Source organism: Hyperolius riggenbachi, chromosome 6 (assembly GCF_040937935.1).
Source record: "Hyperolius riggenbachi isolate aHypRig1 chromosome 6, aHypRig1.pri, whole genome shotgun sequence".
In the NCBI taxonomy this organism is placed as follows: Eukaryota; Metazoa; Chordata; class Amphibia; order Anura; family Hyperoliidae; genus Hyperolius; species Hyperolius riggenbachi.
Genome location: NC_090651.1, coordinates 53,129,576 through 53,153,702, shown reverse-complemented (window position 1 = coordinate 53,153,702; position 24,127 = coordinate 53,129,576). Strand labels below are relative to the sequence as shown.

The following is a 24,127-nucleotide window of genomic DNA, read 5'->3' as shown; positions in this document are numbered from 1 at the left end:
CAAAAGTGAATTTTCCCATTTTCAAGCATCTCTGACTTTTCTGCGCACCTGTCAGGTTTCATAAGGGGCTAAAATTCCAGGATAGTACAAATACCCCCCAAATGACCCCATTTTGGAAAGAAGGCATCCCAAAGTATTCAGTGAGAGGCATGGTGAGTTCATAGAAGATTTTATTTTTTGTCACAAGTTAGCGGAAAATGACACTTTATGACAAAAAAAAGAAAAAAAAAAAGTTTCCATTTCTTCTAACTTGCGACAAAAAAAAATGAAATCTGCCACAGACTCACTATGCTCCTCTCTGAATACCTTGAAGTGTCTACTTTCCAAAATGGGGTCATTTGTGGGGTGTGTTCACTGTCCTGGCATTTTGGGGGGTGCCTAATTGTAAGCACCCCTGTAAAGCCTAAAGATGCTCATTGGACTTTTGGCCCCTTAGCGCAGTTAGGCTGCAAAAAAGTGCCACACATGTGGTATTGCCGTACTCAGGAGAAGTAGTATAATGTGTTTTGGGGTGTATTTTTACACATACCCATGCTGGGTGGGAGAAATATCTCCGTAAATGACAATTGTTTAATTTTTTTTACACACAATTGTCTATTTATAGAGATATTTCTCCCACTCAGCATGGGTATGTGTAAAAATACACCCCAAAACACATTATACTACTTCTCCTGAGTACGGCGATACCACATGTGTGGCACTTTTTTGCACCCTAACTGCGCTAAGGGGCCCAAAGTTCAATGAGTACCTTTAGGATTTCACAGGTCATTTTGAGAAATTTCGTTTCAAGACTACTCCTCACGGTTTAGGGCCCCTAAAATGCCAGGACAGTATAGGAACCCCACAAATTACCCCATTTTAGAAAGAAGACACCCCAAGGTATTCCGTTAGGAGGATGGTGAGTTCATAGAAGATTTTTTTTTTTGTCACAAGTTAGCGGAAATTGATTTTAATTGTTTTTTTTCACAAAGTGTCATTTTCCGCTAACTTGTGACAAAAAATAAAATCTTCTATGAACTCACCATACTCCTAACGGAATACCTTGGGGTGTCTTCTTTCTAAAATGGGGTCATTTGTGGGGTTCCTATACTGCCCTGGCATTTTAGGGGCCCTAAACCGTGAGGAGTAGTCTTGAAACCAAATGTCGCAAAATGACCTGTGAAATCCTAAAGGTACTCATTGGACTTTGGGCCTCTTAGCGCACTTAGGGTGCAAAAAAGTGCCACACATGTGGTACCGCCGTACTCAGGAGAAGTAGTATAATGTGTTTTGGGGTGTATTTTTACACATACCCATGCTGGGTGGGAGAAATATCTCTGTAAATGACAATTGTTTGATTTTTTTTACACACAATTGTCCATTTACAGAGAGATTTCTCCCACCCAGCATGGGTATGTGTAAAAATACACCCCAAAACACAATATACTACTTCTTCTGAGTACGGCGATACCACATGTGTGACACTTTTTTGCAACCTAGGTGCGCTAAGGGGCCTAACGTCCTATTCACAGGTCATTTTGAGGCATTTGGATTCTAGACTACTGCTCACGGTTTAGGGCCCCTAAAATGCCAGGGCAGTATAGGAACCCCACAAGTGACCCCATTTTAGAAAGAAGACACCCCAAGGTATTCTGTTAGGAGTATGGTGAGTTCATAGAAGATTTTTTTTTTGTCACAAGTTAGCGGAAAATGACACTTTGTGAAAAAAAAACAATACATATCAATTTCCGCTAACTTGTGACAAAAAATAAAATCTTCTATGAACTCATCATACACCTAACAGAATACCTTTGGTGTCTTCTTTCTAAAATGGGGTCACTTGTGGGGTTCCTATACTGCCCTGGCATTTTAGGGGCCCTAAACCGTGAGGAGTAGTCTTGAACCCAAATGTCTCAAAATGACCTGTGAAATCCTAAAGGTACTCATTGGACTTTGGGCCCCTTAGCACAGTTAGGCTGCAAAAAAGTGTCACACATGTGGTATCGCCGTACTCAGAAGAAGTAGTATAATGTGTTTTGTGGTGTATTTTTACATATAACCATGCTGGGTGGGAGAAATATCTCTGTAAATGACACATTTTTGATTTTTTTTACACACAATTGTCCATTTACAGAGAGATTTCTCCCACCCAGCATGGGTATGTGTAAAAATACACCACAAAACACATTATACTACTTCTCCTGAGTATGGCGATACCACATGTGTGACACTTTTTTGCAGCCTAGGTGCGCTAAGGGGCCCAACGTCCTATTCACAGGTCATTTTGAGGCATTTGTTTTCTAGACTGCTCCTCACGGTTTAGGGCCCCTAAAATGCCAGGGCAGTATAGGAACCCCACAAGTGACCCCATTTTAGAAAGAAGACACCCCAAGGTATTCCGTTAGGGGTATGGTGAGTTCATAGAAGATTTTATTTTTTGTCACAAGTTAGTGAAAAATGACACTTTGTGAAAAAAACAATAAAAATCCAATTTCCGCTAACTTTTGACAAAAAATAAAATCTTCTATGAACTCATCATACACCTAACAGAATACCTTGGGGTGTCTTCTTTCTAAAATGGGGTCACTTGTGGGGTTCCTATACTGCCCTGGCATTTTACGGGCCCAAAACTGTGAGTAGTCTGGAAACCAAATTTCTCAAAATGACTGTTCAGGGGTATAAGCATCTGCAAATTTTGATGACAGGTGGTCTATGAGGGGGCAAATTTTGTGGAACCTTTCATAAGCAGGGTGGCCTCTTAGATGACAGGATGTTTTGGGCCTGATCTGATGGATAGGAGTGCTAGGGGGGTGACAGGAGGTGATTGATGGGTGTCTCAGGGGGCGGTTAGAGGGGAAAATAGATGCAATCAATGCACTGGGGAGGTGATCGGAAGGGGGTCTGAGGGGGATCTGAGGGTTTGGCCGAGTGATCAGGAGCCCACACAGGGCAAATTAGGGCCTGATCTGATGGGTAGGTGTGCTAGGGGGTGACAGGAGGTGATTGATGGGTGTCTCAAGGTGTGATTAGAGGGGGGAAATAGATGCAAGCAATGCACTAGCGAGGTGATCAGGGCTGGGGTCTGAGGACGTTCTGAGGTGTGGGCGGGTGATTGGGTGCCCGCAAGGGGAAGATTAGGGTCTAATCTGATGGGTAACCGTGACAGGTGGTGATAGGGGGTGATTGATGGGTAATTAGTGGGTGTTTAGAGGAGAGAAGAGATGTAAACACTGCACTTGGGAGGTGATCTGATGTCGGATCTGCGGGCGATCTATTGGTGTGGGTGGGTGATCAGATTGCCCGCAAGGGGCAGGTTAGGGGCTGATTGATGGGTGGCAGTGACAGGGGGTGATTGATGGGTGGCAGTGACAGGGGGTGATTGATGGGTGGCAGTGACAGGGGGTGATTGATAGGTGATTGACAGGTGATCAGTGGGTTATTACAGGGAATAACAGATGTAAATATTGCACTGGCGAATTGATAAGGGGGGGTCTGAGGGCAATCTGAGCGTGTGGGCGGGTGATTGGGTGCCCGCAAGGGGCAGATTAGGGTCTAATCTGATGGGTAACAGTGACAGGTGGTGATAGGGGGTGATTGATGGGTAATTAGTGGGTGTTTAGAGGAGAGAAGAGAGGTAAACACTGCACTTGGGAGGTGATCTGATGTCGGATCTGCGGGCGATCTATTGGTGTGGGTGGGTGATCAGATTGCCCGCAAGGGGCAGGTTAGGGGCTGATTGATGGGTGGCAGTGACAGGGGGTGATTGATGGGTGGCAGTGACAGGGGGTGATTGATAGGTGATTGACAGGTGATCAGTGGGTTATTACAGGGAATAACAGATGTAAATATTGCACTGGCGAATTGATAAGGGGGGGTCTGAGGGCAATCTGAGCGTGTGGGCGGGTGATTGGGTGCCCGCAAGGGGCAGATTAGGGTCTAATCTGATGGGTAACAGTGACAGGTGGTGATAGGGGGTGATTGATGGGTAATTAGTGGGTGTTTAGAGGAGAGAAGAGATGTATACACTGCACTTGGGAGGTGATCTGATGTCGGATCTGCGGGCGATCTATTGGTGTGGGTGGGTGATCAGATTGCCCGCAAGGGGCAGGTTAGGGGCTGATTGATGGGTGGCAGTGACAGGGGGTGATTGATGGGTGGCAGTGACAGGGGGTGATTGATAGGTGATTGACAGGTGATCAGTGGGTTATTACAGGCAATAACAGATGTAAATATTGCACTGGCGAATTGATAAGGGGGGGTCTGAGGGCAATCTGAGCGTGTGGGCGGGTGATTGGGTGCCCGCAAGGGGTAGATTAGGGTCTAATCTGATGGGTAACAGTGACAGGTGGTGATAGGGGGTGATTGATGGGTGATTGATGGGTAATTAGTGGGTGTTTAGAGGAGAGAAGAGATGTAAACACTGCACTTGGGAGGTGATCTGATGTCGGATCTGCGGGCGATCTATTGGTGTGGGTGGGTGATCAGATTGCCCGCAAGGGGCAGGTTAGGGGCTGATTGATGGGTGGCAGTGACAGGGGGTGATTGATGGGTGGCAGTGACAGGGGGTGATTGATGGGTGGCAGTGACAGGGGGTGATTGACGGGTGATTGACGGGTGATTGACAGGTGATTGACAGGTGATTGACAGGTGATCAGGGGGGATAGATGCATATAGTACACGGGGGGGGGGGGGGGGGTCTGGGGAGAATCTGAGGGGTGGGGGGTGATCAGGAGGGGGCAGTGGGCAGGGGGGGATAAAAAAAAATAGCGTTGACAGATAGTGACAGGGAGTGATTGATGGGTGATTAGGGGGGTGACTGGGTGCAAACAGTGGTCTGGGGGGTGGGCAGGGGGGGGGGGTCTGGGGGGTGCTGTGGGCGATCAGGGGGCAGGGGGGGGGGAAATCAGTGTGCTTGGGTGCAGACTAGGGTGGCTGCAGCCTGCCCTGGTGGTCCCTCGGACACTGGGATCACCAGGGCAGGAGGCAGCCAGTATAATAGGCTTTGTATACATTACAAAGCCTATTATACATATGTGCAGCGGCGATCCGGGTGCTAGTAACCCGCCGGCGCTTCCGAACGGCCGGCGGGTTACTACGAGCGGTGGGCGGAGCCAGTCCCCGGCGGCTGATCGCGTCACGAATGACGCGATCGCCGCATAGCCACTCCCGCAGCCGCCCCCACCGATGGGCGTATTGCGGTCGTTTGGGCCCGGACTTTGCCGCCGCCCATCGGCTGGGGGCGGTCCTCAAGTGGTTAAATTGATTCAGTCAGTGTTTGCCCATTGTAATATCTTTCCTCTCCCTGATTTACATTCTGAAATGTATCATATGGCGACATTTTTACTGCTGGCAGGTGATGTCAGAGGAAGGAGATGTTGCTAGCAGTTAGAAACAGCTGTTATTTCCCACAATGCAACAAGGCTCCTACAGTGTGATGTCAGGACCAGGGTCATGACATCACACTGTGGGAGGGGCTTCACCACAATATCAGCCATACAGAGCCCCCTGATGATCCGTTTGTGAAAAGGAATAGATTTCTCATGGGAAAGGGGATATCCGCTACTGATTGTGATGAAGTTCAATCCTTGGTTACAGTTCCTCTTTAAAACACAAATATAAAATGTACATTTTCCCCAGAGTAAAATGCACTAAAAATTCCTTTTTTTTCCCCTATGTTGCTGTCACTTACAGTAGGTAGTTAAAGCTGTCAGATCTGACAGATTTTGGACTAGTCCATCTCCTCGTGAAAGATTCTTAGTACTACCTTTATTCTTTACAAAAGCACTCCCTGGAAAGAAACTACGCAAATATGTCAGTTAACTTCCCTGCCACAGTACTTTGCTCCCTATTTTGGCTTTTGGACTAATCAACTACAGTTCAGTATATGCTTTTGTAAATAAAAAAATAGCTGATAATCCCCCATGAGGAGATGGACTACTCCAAAATCTGTCAAATCTGATTTTCATTACCTACTGTAAGTGACAGCAACATAGGGAAAAATAACTTATAGTGCGTTTTACTCTGGGAAAAAAATGTACATTTATGTTCATGTATTGTAAATGTCAATACATATAGGATGGCTATATGGGCACATACATGGCAGATGAAATTCAATGTTGACAAATGTAAAGTCATGCATTTTGGTCGTACCAATGGTCTAGCAACATACAAAATAAATGGGATACAGTTGGGAACATCAAACTTGGAGAAGGACTTAGGAGTACTCATCGACAACAAGTTAAATAATCGTACTCAATGCCAAGCAGCTGCAGCTAAAGCGAACAAAATTTTGGGATGCATTAAAAGGGAAATAAAAACTCGAGATGCTAGCATAATATTGCCCCTGTTTAACTCTCTAGTAAGGCCACATCTGGAATATGGAATTCAGTTCTGGGCACCACATTACAAAAAAGATATTGCAGTTTTAGAGCAGGTGCAGAGACGAGCAACAAAATTGATACGTGGGATGGAAGGTCTCACTTATCGAGAAAGGTTAGATAAACTGGGTTTATTTAGTCTAGAGAAAAGACGCCTTAGAGGGGATCTAATTAACATGTATAAATACATCAGAGGGCAATATAATAGCTTGGCGGATGAGCTTTTTGTCCCTAGGCCTTCTCAAAGGACTAGAGGACATGAGCTGCGCATGGAGGAAAAACGTTTTAGCCATTTATTTAGGAAAGGGTTCTTTACAGTAAGAGTGGTTAAGATGTGGAATGCATTGCCACAGGAAGTCGTTATGGCAAACTCTATACCTGCATTTAAAGGGGGCTTAGATGCTTTCCTTGCGTTGAAAGACATCCATGGCTACAATTACTAGGTTATGCCTAATGATGTTGATCCAGGGATTTTATCTGATTGCCATCTGGAGTCGGGAAGGAATTTTTCCCATTTGGGGCTAATTGGACCATGCCTTGGTGGGTTTTTTTTTGCCTTCCTCTGGATCAACAGGGATATGTGAGGGAGCAGGCTGGTGTTGTACGTTATACTGGTTGAACTCGATGGACGTATGTCTTTTTTCAGCCAAAATAACTATGTAACTATGTATGTAACATTTTTTCACAGTAGTTGTCCTTTAAAGAGACACAGAAGCGGAAAAATATATATGATATAATTAATTGGTTGTGTAGTATAATTACTAGAAGATTAGTAGCAAAGAAAATATTCTCGTATTTTTATTTTCAGTTATATAGTGTTTTTTTATAACATTGCATCATTCTTTAATATTTGCAGTTTACACACTACTCAGCATTCTAAATGATTTTACAGAGCGGGCCAGTGAACTATTGACCTGTCCTCTGGAGAGAAAAAGAAAATATAGTGACTAACAGTTGAGATAACAAGCTTCAGAAGACAGAGCTCTCTGCGACTTTGAAAGTCGTGGAGCTCAGTGGCTTTTTTTGCATAGATAACTGGCGTTTTTTTTTTTAACTCTTCCTGTACTGGAAACAATATTAAACTCATGTCTCTGCTTCTAAAGTTTTATTTCTTAGCTGTGCTACCCATACAAATCATTATATCATAAAAAATGTTCGCTTTAGTGTCTCTTTTAAAGCAACTTCCACAACAAATGAATTACAAATGCCTTGCATGGCTGCAATCAGGACAATGGGCTTTTGAACTGACTGGCATTTTGAACAGACTGGGGACCTATCTTACAAGGATCATAAAACAAGTGTGGACATTGTAATTGTCACTCCCGTAACAAGTGTAGCCACAAAAACACCTGATCGGGGGTCCAGAGGCCCTTCTGATTGCAGAGGCTGCTCCACTGTAGTTACTCCCCTGCCCTTCAGCTACACACTGGCCCAGATATTTCAGTATATAAGGTTTTTTTTTTCTCAGACAGCAATTCATGGAGTCATTTTAGCAACTTGGGGCTGTATTGTGGTGAAGGTGTAATTGACTAATTTGGTTGCGTTGGTAAAGAAGTCTCCATATAGCTGCAACTCATTGTGGTCTCACACTCTGCTTCTACAAATCAGATCACCTTTTGTCACGATGACATCCTTAGGCCTAGAAACGCCACGTTCGCGTTGCCCCAGTTATGTTTTATGAGCTTGGGGGAGGGTAGAGAATACATTCTGCGAGCTTGTCTCATCCTTTTGTCAGAAGAAAACCACAAGCATGTAAAACTTTACTGATGAAGGTCGCAGTTCCATTCCTTCTCAGTAGACCTCTTTCATATGCAGGGCCGGGCCGAGGCATAGGCTGAAGAGGCTCCAGCCTCAGGGCGCAGTGTAGGAGGGGGCGCACATTTCATTCAGCTGTCATTCCTAATTGTGTATGAAGCAGAAAGAAATAAGAAAAGGGGATACATAGCAGTGACTGCAAGCCAGATAACTAGATATTAAGGTGTTGGGGAGGTTGTGGGCCCTGTGGCCCTCTTAGTCTAATTGCAATCAGTGTGTGACAGCTGGGGTGGGAGGTATGGAGGGGCGCACTTTGGTGTCTCAGCCTTGGGTGGTGGAGGACCTTGTCCCTGCTCTGTTCATATGATCAACTGAAGGTGGTGGGTTCACCATCTGTCAGCTGCTCTCTATTGCACCACCTCTTGCTCCCTTGCTCCTCTGTACCCGCACTGGGCAGCTACTTCCCCAGGGAGTAACATCTAAGTGCAGCTGCAGCAGCTGTGCTCAGACGTGACTTGTCGCAGTACTTTGTAATACTTGTGGGACGGACCACACTTGTGTCTATGGGAACTGCAGACAATTCCCCCCAAACGTTTTTCCGCACGATTGTGTGCAATTTCACGCATGATTTTTTTTTTTATACAGTAGCCAATGATTTCAATAGGAAACAAATATGTTGTGTGGAAAATTAGTGCAAGTTTTTTTGATATAATTTTTTTTTATTTTAACACTATGCAGAATTGCAGATGCCTCCTGAAAAAGCAGCGGCCCCATAGACAATCATTACATGCATTTTTACATGAGTTTTTGCCAATGTGACAAACGCTGCAGTTTGTTATGGGCGTGACCCCTCCCCGACACGCATGATGTAACAAGCGCTGCCATTTGGCTGCATAGTTACATAGTTACATAGTTACATAGTTACTTTGGTTGAAAAAAGACATACGTCCATCGAGTTCAACCAGTACAAAGTACAACTCCAGCCTGCTCCCTCACATATCCCTGTTGATCCAGAGGAAGGCGAAAAAACCCTTACAAGGTAAAAATTCCTTCCCGACTCCAGATGGCAATCAGATAAAATCCCTGGATCAACATCATTGGCATTACCTAGTAATTGTAGCCATGGATGTCATTCAACGCAAGGAAAGCATCTAAGCCCCCTTTAAATGCAGGTATAGAGTTTGCCATAACGACTTCCTGTGGCAATGCATTCCACATCTTAATCACTCTTACTGTAAAGAACCCTTTCCTAAATAAATGGCTAAAACGTTTTTCCTCCATGCGCAGATCATGTCCTCTAGTCCTTTGAGAAGGCCTAGGGACAAAAAGCTCATCCGCTAAGCTATTATATTGCCCTCTGATGTATTTATACATGTTAATTAGATCTCCTCTAAGGCGTCTTTTCTCTAGACTAAATAAACCCAGTTTATCTAACCTTTCTTGGTAAGTGAGACCTTCCATCCCACGTATCAATTTTGTTGCTCGTCTCTGCACCTGCTCTAAAACTGCAATATCTTTTTTGTAATGTGGTGCCCAGAACTGAATTCCATATTCCAGATGTGGCCTTACTAGAGAGTTAAACAGGGGCAATATTATGCTAGCATCTCGAGTTTTTATTTCCCTTTTAATGCATCCCAAAATTTTGTTAGCTTTAGCTGCAGCGGCTTGGCATTGAGTACGATTATTTAACTTGTTGTCGATGAGTACTCCTAAGTCCTTCTCCAAGTTTGATGTTCCCAACTGTATCCCATTTATTTTGTATGGTGTTAGACCATTGGTACGACCAAAATGCATGACTTTACATTTGTCAACATTGAATTTCATCTGCCATGTATGTGCCCATATAGCCATCCTATCCAGATCCTGTTGCAATATAACACTATCTTCCTTAGAGTTGATGATTCTGCACAATTTTGTATCATCTGCAAAAATAGCAACATTGCTCACTACTGTATCCACTAGGTCATTAATAAATAAATTGAAGAGCACTGGACCCAGTACAGACCCCTGTGGGACCCCACTGCTAACAGTCTCCCATTTTGAGTACGATCCATTGACCACAACTCTTTGTTTTCTGTCCATTAGCCAGTTCCCTATCCAAGCACACAGACTCTTCCCCAGTCCTTGCATCCTCATCTTTTGCACCAGACTTTTGTGGGGAACAGTGTCGAAGGCCTTAGCAAAGTCTAAGTATATCACATCTACAGCATTCCCAATATCCATATTAGCATTCACTACCTCATAAAAGCTGAGCATGTTAGTCAAACAGGACCTGTCTTTAGTAAACCCATGTTGATGCTGAGAAATAAGATTATTTTCTACTATGAAGTCATGTATAGTATCTCTTAGTAACCCCTCAAATAGTTTGCATACAACTGATGTTAAGCTTACAGGTCTATAATTTCCTGGATCTGATTTTTTGCCCTTCTTAAATAATGGGAAAACGTGGGCTGTACGCCAATCCACTGGGACTCTGCCAGTTGCAAGAGAGTCACAAAAGATAAGATAAAGGGGTTTATCTATAACTGAACTTAATTCCCTTAGGACCCGAGGATGCATGCCATCCGGGCCAGGTGCCTTGTCTATTTTTAATTTATTTAGTCTTGCCTTTACTTCTTCCTGCGTTAAGTATTTAATATTACAGTTAGAAGATTGAGACTCTTCCGCCTCTGTAATTTGCAACAGTGCTGTTTCCTTTGTAAAGACAGAAGCAATCTGAGTTGCATCTGAGTTGCACTTGAATCTGAGTTGCACTTGAATGACGCTTGTGGCCGGCAGATAAGACGCTCGATTGTCAGCAGAGCTGGGTTTCTGAGAAGACTACAAAGGCCCGGGCTTTGTGCGATTGCAGCCTAAGGGGGCACCTGGACATGAAATAGGGGTTGCCATTTGGGAAAGAGAAGGCTGCCAAAGGGGAGCAACACTTAAAATAGAAGCTGATGCCCAAGGGAGATGTACATGAAGGAGAGGGGCAGCAGTACAGGGATGATACACATGGAAGCGGGGCTGTACATAAAAGAGAGGGGTGCCGTTGCACATGGAATGGGAGGGGCGCCGCTGCACATCGAAGGGGGTGCCCCAATATACTTAGCCTAGGGGTGGAAAAAGTATGAAATCGGGCTTGACAGACAAGCATGCAGTTCAGCCTCCTGTCTTAAATATTGATTTCAGTGCTGACCAGGCAGTTTCCATCCTGCTGCAATGGATTCTATGGGTTATACACTTGAGTACTTATTTTAGTTATTTTACATCTAGTAGCCTAAGGGCTCCAAGAAAAAAAGCCCAGCAATTTAATGCAGTAAATAGCCGGGCGTTTTTTCTCGGAGGAACGAGGAGGCGGGGCCAGGCGGCGAAAGTGTAGTGATGCGGGGACTTCGGGACGGCTTCGTGGGACAAGACTCCGGAGGTAAATATAACTTTTCATTACAGCAGCGCAGACGGATTTTTCTTTTTTGGATGGAGGTCCTCTTTAAGGTTTTCTTTACTTTCGAAGGCACTTAGTGAATGGCAGTTGCTCTGTCCAACTGCCAAAGTGTGTAGTGACCAGGGAGGCGGGCCAGCATCCTATATAATTAATCCCATGTGTAACTGCGTCCTCCTCCTGTGTTTCCCTGTGTCCGTGCTTTTGTGTACTGTACTGGAAGTAGTATGCTCTCCAGTGAAGATAACAGTCCGATGTGCCTGGAATGAAGGACTATCAGCCTGCTTTTGTGTACCGCACATGCGTGGCACACGGGCGGCAGTTAGAGCAGGAAGAGGACGAGGCCAGGGGGCGGGTGTGTGTGGGCACGGTTTGTGGACGTGCGGGCGCAGGCGGGCGTAGACGCACTCGCTGACATGCGGCGGCAGTGGTGAGGGGGGTTGTGAGGGATGACTAGAGCTTGTTATTATAATGGGCTTAGATCCACTAGTCACTGTATAAATCCTTTTCAGAGAGTGTCTTCATAAACAATAAAGGCCATGCTGAGAGTCCCCCTTGAGGAGAGGGACTAGTCCAAAACCCGTCAGTTCTGTCAGATTTCTACTACCTATTGTAAGTGACAGCAACATAGGAGAAGAGGAAATTATGGCTCATTTTAGTCTGGAAGAAATGTACGGTACTTCTTATTTGTGTTTTCAATTTTAAACTTTTTTGCACTAGTGGTCCTTAATTTAAGTGTGCAGAGGACCGGTATAAGCACCTCTCTGCACTCCTGGAGTCCCTTCTATTATTCATTGACCCCCATCATCAATTAGTAAGCACTGTGCTTGGGTTTCCATATAAGGACCGGTTAATAATTAAATGTCTGTTTTCTGGTACGAGGCATTGCAGGAACTCTTCAGAGGGCTAAGCAATAGTGCAATGAAAATGGCCCTTGTGCTTAGGATCTGCAGATCTAGACACAATGATGTAGAATTCACTTAAAAAAATGATTGCTTGCAAATTAGAACTAATAAGACTGTGTGAAAAAACTGCAGGGGGCAACACAGCTCATAATTTCATGAATTGGATACATTCTCTATCAGGCACATTGTCATGTAAAATGTACTTTAGTTTGCAGGACACGCAGCAGGACACGCAGCAGGACACGCAGCAGGACACGGAGAAGCAAATAGCTTCTGTGTGGTTCACAGTGAACAGAACCCAGGATGACGTGATTCAAGTACAGATTACAGCTAAAAATCAGCTGAATTCCTCTGAGTCTGATGCCGTGCAGGTCCGCCTCTCGGATATAGGTAAGATCCCTACAAGAATAATACTTTGAGTATGTTATTGATGCTGTGCTATGCTAACCACTTAATGACATGCTGACTTATAAAAACGTCCTGCTAGAGCCTCTTAATGGCTCCAGGACATTTTTACAAGTCAGACAGTGCTGCTGCCGCTGTGCGCTTGCATGTGCGTGCTCCCGCGTGTGCACGTGCATCCCCGTGCACGTGAAAATAGTGAAAAAAAACACCCAAAAAGAAAAAAAAATACACCTTAAAGTGGTCTAACACCCAGCATTTCAACTTTGCTTTAAAAGATTGCTTACAGCTTATAAACTATTATGCCAGATTTTTTTTTTTTAGCAGAAATTCACTGAATGGATTAAACATGACATTTTAGTGCTGCATTTAGCTAGAAATGCTCCTCGTGCTTGCTTGTTTAGTTACAAATGTATCTATCTACAATGTAACAAACAAACACTGCTCTGAGAGAACAAAGAGGGCTTCCCCTGCAGGCTTTTCAAAGGTCTATTTGTATTCCAAATAAAGATACATTTGTAACTACAGATAAGAACGGATGCGGATTCCTAGTTAAATCCAACACTAAAATGTCATGTTTAACCCATTCAGTGAATTTCTGCTTAAAAAAAAATCTGGCATAATAGTTTGTAAGCTGTAAGCAATCTTTTAAAGCAAAGTTGTAATGCTGGGTGTTAAGCCGCTTTAATTTCCAAATAATATATTGTCACCATACTTTGTACTAGGGACATAATTAAAATCTTGTGATAACCAGGACAAATAGGCAGATACAATGTGTAGGTTTTATGTACAGTAGCAGTGTTTATATTAAAACCATAGGGGATGAAATTGGAGAAATAGTGTATTTTTTCATTTTTTTTCTTGTATTTCCCTTTAAAATGCATAGAAAATAAAGTAATTAGTGAAAACAAATATCAAGCCCAAAAAGCCCAATTGGCGGTGAAAAAAAACAAGATATACTGTAGATCATTTCATTGTGATAAATAGTGATTAAGCTATTGGCAAATGAAAGGGATGAGCACTGAAAGGTGAAAATCGCTCTTGTCCGTTAAGGTAAAAAACGCCTTGGGGTGAAGTGGTTAAAGAACTACTTCTCAAAGTGCCAAAAAAAAAAAATGCCCATGAGTTATTATACTGTACAGTCCTGGCCAAAAGTTTTGAGACTGTCAAAAATATGAGTTTTCACAAAGTTTGCTGCTAAACTGCTTTTAGATTTTTGTTTCAGCTGTTTATGTGATGTACTGAAATATAATTATAAGCACTTCATATGTTTCAAAGGCTTTTATTGACAATTACATGAGATTCATGCAAAGAGTCAGTATTTGCAGTGTTGGCCCTTTTTTTCAGGACCTCTGCAATTCGAGTGGGCATGCTCTCAATCAACTTCTGGGCCAAATCCTGACTGATAGTAACCCATTCTTTTATAATTAGATTGCTTCTCATCCAAGGGATGAGAAGCAATCTAATGTTTTGCCGAACTCTGTTCACACAGGGTTCGGCAAAACATTGACATTAGACCCCGCCCCCGAAGAGCTAAGAATAAATACAGAGCTCAGCAAAACACTGACATTAGACACTTCTCCTGAAGAGCTCACAGGATAAATACAGAGTTCAGAAAAACATTGACATTAGACATTATTAGACCCTGCCCCAGAGGAGCTCACAGAATGAACACAGAATTCAGCACAACACTGACATTATACTTTAGCCCAGGCACTCTCTAGTCAATTTACATATTCTTTCAGAAATCAAGAAGTTTTAAAGCAGGATGATACCATTTATTGGCTAACTAAAAATGAATAAAAATAAGCAAGCTTTCGGCCTTGCAGCCTTCGTCAGGGTTATATCATGTAAGCCCGACGAAGGCTGCAAGGCCGAAAGCTTGCTTATTTTTATTCATTTTTAGTTAGCCAATAAATGGTATCATCCTGGTTTAAAACTTCTTGCTTTTACTGATGGCTAACACGGTACAATACCCTACTGCTTTCAGAAATCATGAACTGTATAGTTGCTATAACAAATTCAAGCACAATTTATTATAACAATAACATAGCACATCATTCTGTATTTTTTTCCAGCTTTTAAATATAAATTATAAACAAAATGTAAGAAAAATATTATCTAAATTTCCTTTACCTGTATATTTATCTCTCTGGCTGAAGTTTTAGATTCCCGCCTTCATACATATCACAACCTTTATATTTTCCCAGTGGTCCCCATTACTCCTGTCATCACTCACGTGCTCCCTGCTGCCTTCAACGTCTTCTTTAATTGGGGGAATCGGACACCAGAGAGGCGGAGCTACTGTGAGCTGCAGTATATGGCTCTGAATCGTTCATTGTTAAAGACAGTATGTAGAATTAACTTGCTTAAAGCCCATATTTAAAGAGACTCCGTAACAAAAATTGCATCCTGTTTTTTATCATCCTACAAGTTAAAAAAGCTATTCTAATGTGTTCTGGCTTACTGCAGCACTTTGTACCAGGGGTTCAGCTAAGGTTTTTGTGGCCCCAAGCGGACTGTAGGAAGTGGCCCTATCCTAGCGAAAAATGGGTGTGGCTATCCTGCATAAGTGGGCGTGGCCATGACATGTAAGTGGAGCTGGAGGGCGGATTGGGGCGGGGCTGTTTGCGGGGAAAATGGATGTGGGGGTGATTGAGGCGCGCGCAGATGGATTTGGCCATGACATTGTATGGGCGGAGCTTAACCGTAGCACAGCAAATATAGCCAACTATGACCATTAAATAATAAATGCAGCAACAGTAACCCCAGACACCAGAAATTAAAAACGCAATTTGTGCAACATTTCAACAGAAAACAAACAATTTGGGCCACATTTCAGCAGAAATCATACGCAATTAGGGCCAAATTTCAGCAGAAATCAAACGCAATTAGGGCACATTTTCAGCAGAAATCAAACGCAATTTGGGCACATTTTCAGCAGAAATCAAACGCAATTTGGTCCACATTTCAGCAGAAATCAAACGCAATTTGGGCACATTTCAGCAGAAATCAAACGCAATTTGGGCACATTTTCAGCAGAAATCAAACGCAATTTGGGCCACATTTCAGCAGAAATCAAACGCAATTTGGGCACATTTTCAGCAGAGATCAAACGCAATTAGGGCACATTTTCAGCAGAAATCAAACGCAATTAGGGAACAGTTCAGCAGATATCAAACGCAATTAGGGCCACATTTTCAGCAGAAATCAAACACAATTAGGGAACAGTTCAGCAGAAATCAAACACAATTAGGGCCCATTTTCAGCAGAAATCAAACACAATTAGGGCACAGTTCAGCAGAAATCGAACGCAATTAGGGAACAGTTCAGCAGAAATCAAACACAATTAGGGAACAGTTCAGCAGAGAGCAGATATCAAACACAATTAGGGCACATTCTCAGCAGAAATCAAACACAGTTAGGGAACAGTTCCGCAGAAATCAAACACAATTAGGGAACAGTTCAGCAGAAATCAAACACAATTAGGGCCACATTTTCAGAGCTGCAAAAAGAAAAGAATTTACTCACCTGGCAGTGGCACTGGCAGAAGTCTTCTCTCCCCGTCTCCTCTCCCCGTCTCCCGGCCGGCTCCTCAGGCGCGCAGTTCCCACGGAGCTCCCTCCCTCCTCCAATCTCCCGCGCTGATTGAATCAGGGCTACGGGAAGATGGCCACCCGAAGCCCTGTACTGGAGGCATATAATTAGTCTCCAAAGCAGGTCTTCGGCGGCGGCCATCTTCCCGTAGCCCTGCCCTGCCCTGCCAGCCGCACGGGGCTGCGGGGAAACAGTGACGTCACGCCGACGTCACTGAGCCGCCGAGGCCCCTACGATCTTGAGGCCCCAAGCGACCGCTTGGTTCGCTTTATGCCTCGCGGCGCCCCTGCTTTGTACTATCACAGTCTCTGTAATAAATCAATGTATCTTTCCCCTGTCAGACTTGTCAGCCTGTGTCTGGAAGGCTGCCAAGTTCTTCAGTGTTGTGGTTCTGCTATGAACTCCCCCTTCCAGGCCCCTCTATTAGTGATGGGCGAACACCTGGATGTTCGGGTTCGGGAAAGTTCGCCGAACATGGCCGAGATGTTCGGCATGTTCGGGCCGAACCCCGAACTTTCCGAACATCCAGCTTTTGGGGGCCATATGGGGTCGCAGGCATAAGGGGGGAGCATGCCCCGATCGCGGGGGGGGGGGTCGGAAATTCCCCCCACCCCCTCCGCTAGCGCTCCCCCCTCTGCCCGCTTCCCCATACAAAAGTTTAAGCAAAGTACCTGTAGTGGATGGCCTGGCAGTGGGCGGCACTGTGGAGTGAGGAGGAGAAGTCCGGAGAGTGACGAGTTGAGGGAGGCCGGGCAGCGGGCGGTTCAGCGGAAGTACCCTTGTGGTACTTCCGCCCTTTCTCTGACCTCACGCTCGCTGCCCGGCCTCCCTCAACTCGTCACTCTCCGGACTCCTCCTCCTCACTCCACAGTGCCGCCCACTGCCAGGCCATCCACTACAGGTACTTTGCTTAAACTTTTGTATGGGGAAGCGGGCAGAGGGGGGAGCGCTAGCGGAGGGGGTGGGGGGAATTTCCGACCCCCCCCCCCCCCCGCGATCGGGGCATGCTCCCCCCTTATGCCTGCGACCCCATAGGGGGGCAGTATTCGGCCGAACAGGGCCCTGTTCGGCCCTGTTCGGCGGCCATTAGAAGTTCGGGGCGAACCCGAACTTTAAAGGCCGAACACCATCAGGTGTTCGGCCGAACGCGAACATCACCCGAACAGGGTGATGTTCTGCAGAACCCGAACAGTGGCGAACACTGTTCGCCCAACACTACCCTCTATGCACACTGCCTGTGTATTATTTAGATTAGGGCAGCTTCTCTCTTATCTTTTACAAGCTGGATAAATCGTTCTCTGAGCTGGCTGGGCTTTCACATACTGAGGAATTACAGACAAAGGCAAAGCTGTTTGCATGAAGAAACGAGCAGCCTGAAACTTCAGTGCATGAGAACTGCAGGGGGAAAGAAACACACAAATGATCTCTTGAGATTCAAAAGGAAGGGTGTATACAGCCTGCTTGTGTATGGATGTATTTTCTATGTGTGGACATACTGTACATCAACCTAATTCCTGTTTTGGTGGCCATTTTGTTTGTTTATAAACAAACTTTTTAAAACTGTTTTTAACCACTTTTAATGCGGCGAGGAGCGGCGAAATTGTGACAGAGGGTAATAGGAGATGTCCCCTAACGCACTGGTATGTTTACTTTTGTGCGATTTTAACAATACAGATTCTCTTTAAGCACAAATCTCAAAATATCATCTAGTAGTTCATAACTAATGGGTGCACACTTGGCTGTGTGTGAAAGGTTGAGTTTTAGGTTGTGTGCGTTTTTTCCCTGCATATGCGTTTGCGTGCATTTTATGCATTTGCAAATAACTAGGAAGACAACAGGAAGCGGAAATACATCAAAACAATAAAAAAATGCATATAAAACGCATGAAAAACACATACAAAACAGGACATTGGGTTACCATTGGCTTTCATTATGTGCGTTTTTGATGCGTTTTTGAAAAACATGCAACAAAACCAGCGTTTTTGAAAACGCATGTTTGAAAATGCATAAAAAACGCATATGCGTTTTTTGATGTGGCCCACTGACTTCCATTAGCGGCAAAACGATGCGTTTTACGCAACGCTAGCGTTTCTGCTAAATGTGTTCCTAGCCTGAGTGAGGCTGCTTGTGATGTTTGTATTGCATCATCCCCACAGCTAAGATTGCAGTGGGGGAAGGCATAGTCTGAATCTGCCTGAGAAAATTGCAGTCTGTAGCACTGACCGCCTTTCATGCAGGAAGTATGCAGTGTCTGGGTTTCTAACCAGGGATTTTACAACAAACTCTGCAGCTGAGCATTTACTTAGATCTTCATTTTTTGGTGAGGTCATTGGAATTCTCACTACTGGTGTAATTGGAAAACCAAAGAGTGTTTCCCAGGTGTATACGTAGCCTCTTTTTTTACAGCTATGTGAGAAAGGCAGGGACGGTTGGCTCATGAAGCAAAGTTACGCATTTGCGTCAGGCGGCATGGGCCCTGGGGCTGCATATACATCGCCACTACCCTCCTTCCTTTCCGCTTCACAGCAGTCGCAGGACGTGCTGCTGTTCAAAGCTCACACGGAGGAGAGGGGCCGGCGTGAACGATAAAACAAGAAGCGGCAGCCAGCTTATAACAAGGTAACACGGAGCAGCGGCCACGGTGGGAGGGGGGGAGCAGGCAGTGGCGTAGCTGAGTTTGCCTCAGGCAGCGAAAAGTCTAGAACCGTCCCTGGAGAAAGGGTTTTTGAATCAGCCCCTTTTTCATGGGATACTTTGACCACAGCTGCTGATCACAAACTCTGCTGCCATTGGCTTGGTAGAGGATGGGTAAAAAAAGAGCACTCCATTTGTGCATTAACCTTGTTATTAACAATGGACACCATAATATTGCACTTACAGTGAAGTAGCGTTTTCTGCGTGTCACTAGGTGTTCCGACTATGCTTCGATCAAGACCTGATAAAGGCGTGGAATACGCCAAGAAGCGTAGTGATGACATATCAAGACGTGCCCCGCCCTCTCTCCATGTGGAACACCGTAGCCACAAGCCCTTGGCCAGGCTGTAGGCTTACATTGGGGCACGTTTAGGAGCCTCCTACACACGCAAAAATGCTACATCATTGTAAGTGCAACTTTATCATGTCCATTTCCTGCCCTTGGCTTGGTAGCCAGTCACCATGTCTTTTTCATTGTCTTGTAAATCATGCGATTTCCCTATGACAGCCAAAAATGCTATATTAACACTTTATTGACATCCCACAATACACACACACAGGCCCGATTCTATCTACTATGGGGCCCCCTGGGGCAAAATTAACTTGGGAGACCCCCTAGGCACCCCCCCCTCCTCCCCGCAGCCCCCTAGCCAACTCCCAGGATCCATTCCACCACACTCCCAGACATACAAAATTATTAGGTGTCCATCATATGTCCCCAAAAGCATAGTTGGGGACCCCATTATTCCCTTCCTCCTTTCACTTACAAATCCAGAGTATACACACAGCGGGGTCTTGCCTACTCCAGGCAGGACACAGGAGGCTGCACCATGCTCTACACTCCGGACTTCTCCCCATGGCGCCTCTCTGCCTCATTCCCTGCAGGCATATGGGTCACCATAGCTCAGTGGTACCCAACCTTTTTGAAGCCGTAAAATTTCAAGCAAAACACTGAGATCTCTGTGACACATCACATATGTATAATAGAAATAGATATATTAATGATAACCCCAAAATGGATGAAAATACACTTAAAAATCATAGCCAGGTGTTGGTGCCCTGAGTATAGGTAGCCAGGCATAGGTGCCCCCAGTATAGAAAGACACGTGTAGGTGTCCTCAGTATAGGTGGCCAAGCATAGGTGCCCCCAGTATAGGTAGCCAGGCTTAGGTGTCCCCAATATAGGTAGCCAGGTATAGGTGCCCTCAGTATAGGTAGCCTGCTATAGCTGCCCCCAATATAGGAAGTCAGGTGTAGGTGCATTCACTATAGGTATGTAGGTGGCCTCAGTATAGGTATGTAGGTGTCCTCAGTATAGGTATGTTGGTTCCCTAAGTATATGTATGTAGGTAACCTCAGTATAGGTATGTAGGTGTCCTCAGTATAGGTATGTATGTGCCAACAGTATAGGTAGCCAAGCATAGGTGCCCCCAGTATAGAAAGTCAGGTGTAGGTAGCCAAGCATAGGTGCCCCCAGTATAGAAAGTCAGGTGTAGGTAGCCAAGCATAGGTGCCCCCAGTATAGAAAGTCAGGTGTAGGTAGCCAAGCATAGGTGCCCCCAGTATAGAAAGTCAGGTGTAAGTAGCCAAGCATAGGTGCCCGCAGTATAGAAAGTCAGGTGTAGGAGCCCCCAGTATAGGAATTCAGGCGTAGGTGCACCCAGTAGAATGTGCAAACGGTGGCCACGGATCACACCACCAGCTCCATGGGTTCCAGCGCGATGTCTGATGTCTCTCTTCAGCGCCCGCTCTGTCTCCCTCTCTGCTTCTGTGCTCTGCCTCCGCTATGTGTTTACTGTATACAGTAGTTAGAACAGGGCTACAAGAAAATGGCTGCCGATGTCTGAATTTGTGGACATCGGTGGCCATTTAATTGTAGCCCTGCTCTAACTCTACACGGAGTGGAGGCAGAGCAGAGAAGCGTGGGAGGGAGACTGGCGACACATACCCGAGCCTGCCGCAACACATAAATGTGTCTCGGCACAAGAGTTGGGAAACCCTGCTATAGCTGGAAAGGAGGGGGACACACCTCGGGGCCACTACAGGCTCTGGGGCAGTTGCCCCCTTTACCTTTATGGAAGCACCGGCCCTGCACTCAGCACAGGAATTGTGCATGTGTAACATAAGATTGCTTCATTTGGCCTCTGATGTCAGAAGTAGATGAACTCCTAATAATGTGAGTTCCACTGAGTATATTATATTGAAATCAAGCTCTTTTAATCTTTTGAGCCAGCCAGTAAATTGTATTCTGCTTATTTAAAACATTCTAAATATGTTTACGGAAAGCTTAGTATAGATTCTGTTGTAGATTAACGCTATTTGTATTTTTTTTTTCTAAAGATTTTTTTTTTAGCGCTTTGTATTCTTATAGAAAAAAATAGAAACTTTCACTGAATGAGATCGTTGGGCTTCCCAGAAAGGTCATCCTATTACTGTGTAGAAGTTACGGCTGCAGACCGCATAGCACTCCCTATCAGACAGATAATCAGCTCTGTGATGTTCCTGGCACCGCTCTGCTTCCTCTTCTGCCACCTGTTTTCTTGTGAACATCTTCACAGGCAGCACCAAACCCTGAATGGTTGTTTTCTTTAGAACAATGTGTTCCTGCACAGCACATGTTGTCCTCAGGATTATAAAGATCATTTAAAGGGACCCTGAGCAGTAACTTAATTTCACTTACCTGGGGCTTCCTCCAGTCCACTGTAGGCCGCGAGGTCCCCCGGCGTCCTCCTGGCTCCTCTCTAAGTCCTACCGACACCTCCCGTTACTGGCAACACCCGGGCCGGGTGCCGGGCCGATTCTTCCTGGATCCTGACGCTCGTCGTCATCACGCTACGCGTCATCATGGCGACCAGCTTGACAGGCCTACGCATGCACGGATTAGAGTTAGAAAACCACGCATGCGCAGGCCTGTCACACTGGCTGGCTGCCGTGATGACGCATAGCGGCCGGCGTGATGATGACGAGTGTGAGTATCCAGGAAGAGTCACCCGGCCTGGGTGTTGCCATTAACGGGAGCCGCCTGCGGGACACGGAGAGGAGTCAGGGGGACGCCGGGGGACCTCGTGGCCTACGGTGGACTGGAAGAAGCCCCAGGTAAGTGAAATTGTTGAATTTAAATTACTGCCCAGGGTCCCTTTAAACCAGTGTTCCCAAACCCTGTCCTCAAGGCCCACCAACAGTGCATATTTTGTGGAAATCCACAGAGGTAGTTAATCAGCTCTGCTGAGATGCTAATTACACCACCTGTGCATGTTAGTGGTTTTCTGCAAAACATGCACTGTTGGTGGTACTTGAGGACAGGTTTGGGGAACACTGCTTAAAGGACAACAAAAGTCAAACAAAGAAATTAGCTTGAAACAAGTCGCAGCAGAAACAATATTTGACGGTCTAATATATAGGCCTGGTTCACACCGGACGGATCAAAAACTGATCTGTGTTTGTTTTATAGAGCATCAGTTTTTGATCCATTCCATTAGAGCGTGGTCAGTGTGACGCATCCGTCACTCCGAAATTATCGCAGCCTCCCCAAACTTGAGGTCCAATCGGCAGAACGTGTCCAACAGATCTGTTCTTACGGTGCAATGTGAAACAGGCCTAACATGAACACAATTATTGCACTGCAGTGCTGCTGTTAAAGTGTCGGGCATAAAATAAAAAATCAATTCCTTATTTTTATCTGGTAAACAAGCAATAAGGATGCTAACCAGGCAATCCAAACGTTAAAAATCACTCTTAAGGTGGCCATACACTTATAGATTTGCAGCAGATTTGACCATCAGATAGATTTCTGGCAGATGCTTGTCAAGTCCGATCTGACAGGAATCTATCTGATGTGTGCCCCACACTAGGAACATATTTCCAATAGATTTCAGAATTAAATCTATTGGAAAGTGATCTAAATGCATTATTGGACCATTAGATCCAATGCAACTCCATGGGCCATCGATCTGCTGCCAGCAGAAGATCGACCTAGATTTTCCATTCTGTCAGATAGATCAAACTGATCAAAATCGATCAAAATCAGCTGCAAATCGATCGCATAGGGAATTTGATTGAATCGATTTCTGATCGATCGATCAATTCTATGGAATCAATTGAGCAATCAATGGCTGGAATCGACCAGTGTATGGGCCTCTTTAGTTTTCTTATCCATAAAACATTTCCCAGTTTCCCTGGCTCTTATTTGGTACATCTGCTGCACAAAGGAAGTTGCAGTGCATGCTGGGTTGTGTTCTTGTGCTTCTTTACTTTCCCCTCAGACTTAACTAATGCAGCCTGATTGGCTGAAGCCTCTTTCCCTCCTGTTTTTCCCTCCCACACCTCTGTTCCTCTCTGTTTGGCCAATATTTCTCATGCTGAGACTTTCTATTGCACAGCTGGGTGGGAGTGCCTGAAGACTGGGAGTAGGGTGGGCAATGCATACACAATCAGACAGAGGAGAGTAAGGGAGGAAATTACATCAGGATTGGCTTCAAAATAGACACAGTTAAGATGGAGAATCCTAAGAAGGATTTTCTATTTTTTTTACTATAGAAAAATCACTATAATCAAAACGTGGACAGTGCAATACATATGTTATGCAAGTAGAGCAAGTATTTATCTACTTATATTTGTTTTTTTTTCTGAGATAGTATTGCTGAGTCTGACAGCTCCTCTTTGAAGTGTACCTGGGTACAAAAGCTTAGGTACAAAATTAGATATTTACCCAAAGAGAGGGAAGTCTCAGGATCCTATTGAGGCTTTCCTCAATGCTCTGATGATCCCCTGCCTTAGTCCTGCCCCCAAAATATTGGTGACAAGGCATTGTCGCCAGTTACAGTATATCAGGACCCGTCAGCGTGGCCACACTTGCGCATGTGCAGTAAGTCTGTGCTACTGCACATGCACGGCCGCGCTTATAACAGCGATGAAGCGCAGCCCCAATGTGGAGGGGGGCCGCGCTGATTATGGGAGGACATCGGAGCACTGAGAGAAGTCTCAATAGAATCCTGAGG

At 45.0% G+C, this 24,127-nt stretch overlaps 1 protein-coding gene across 1 annotated transcript in view; it reads left to right on the top strand.

The window, feature by feature from the left end:
* Nucleotides 1-24,127, top strand: part of LOC137522042 (granulocyte colony-stimulating factor receptor-like) — a gene marked incomplete at its 5' end in the record, with an annotated part of 137,859 nt that overhangs the window by 46,725 nt on the left and 67,007 nt on the right. The window contains 2 exons of the mRNA XM_068242062.1: nt 12,646-12,827; nt 15,050-15,189. Coding sequence (XP_068098163.1) covers nt 12,646-12,827; nt 15,050-15,189 — 322 coding nt within the window. The remainder of the gene's footprint in view (nt 1-12,645; nt 12,828-15,049; nt 15,190-24,127) is intronic.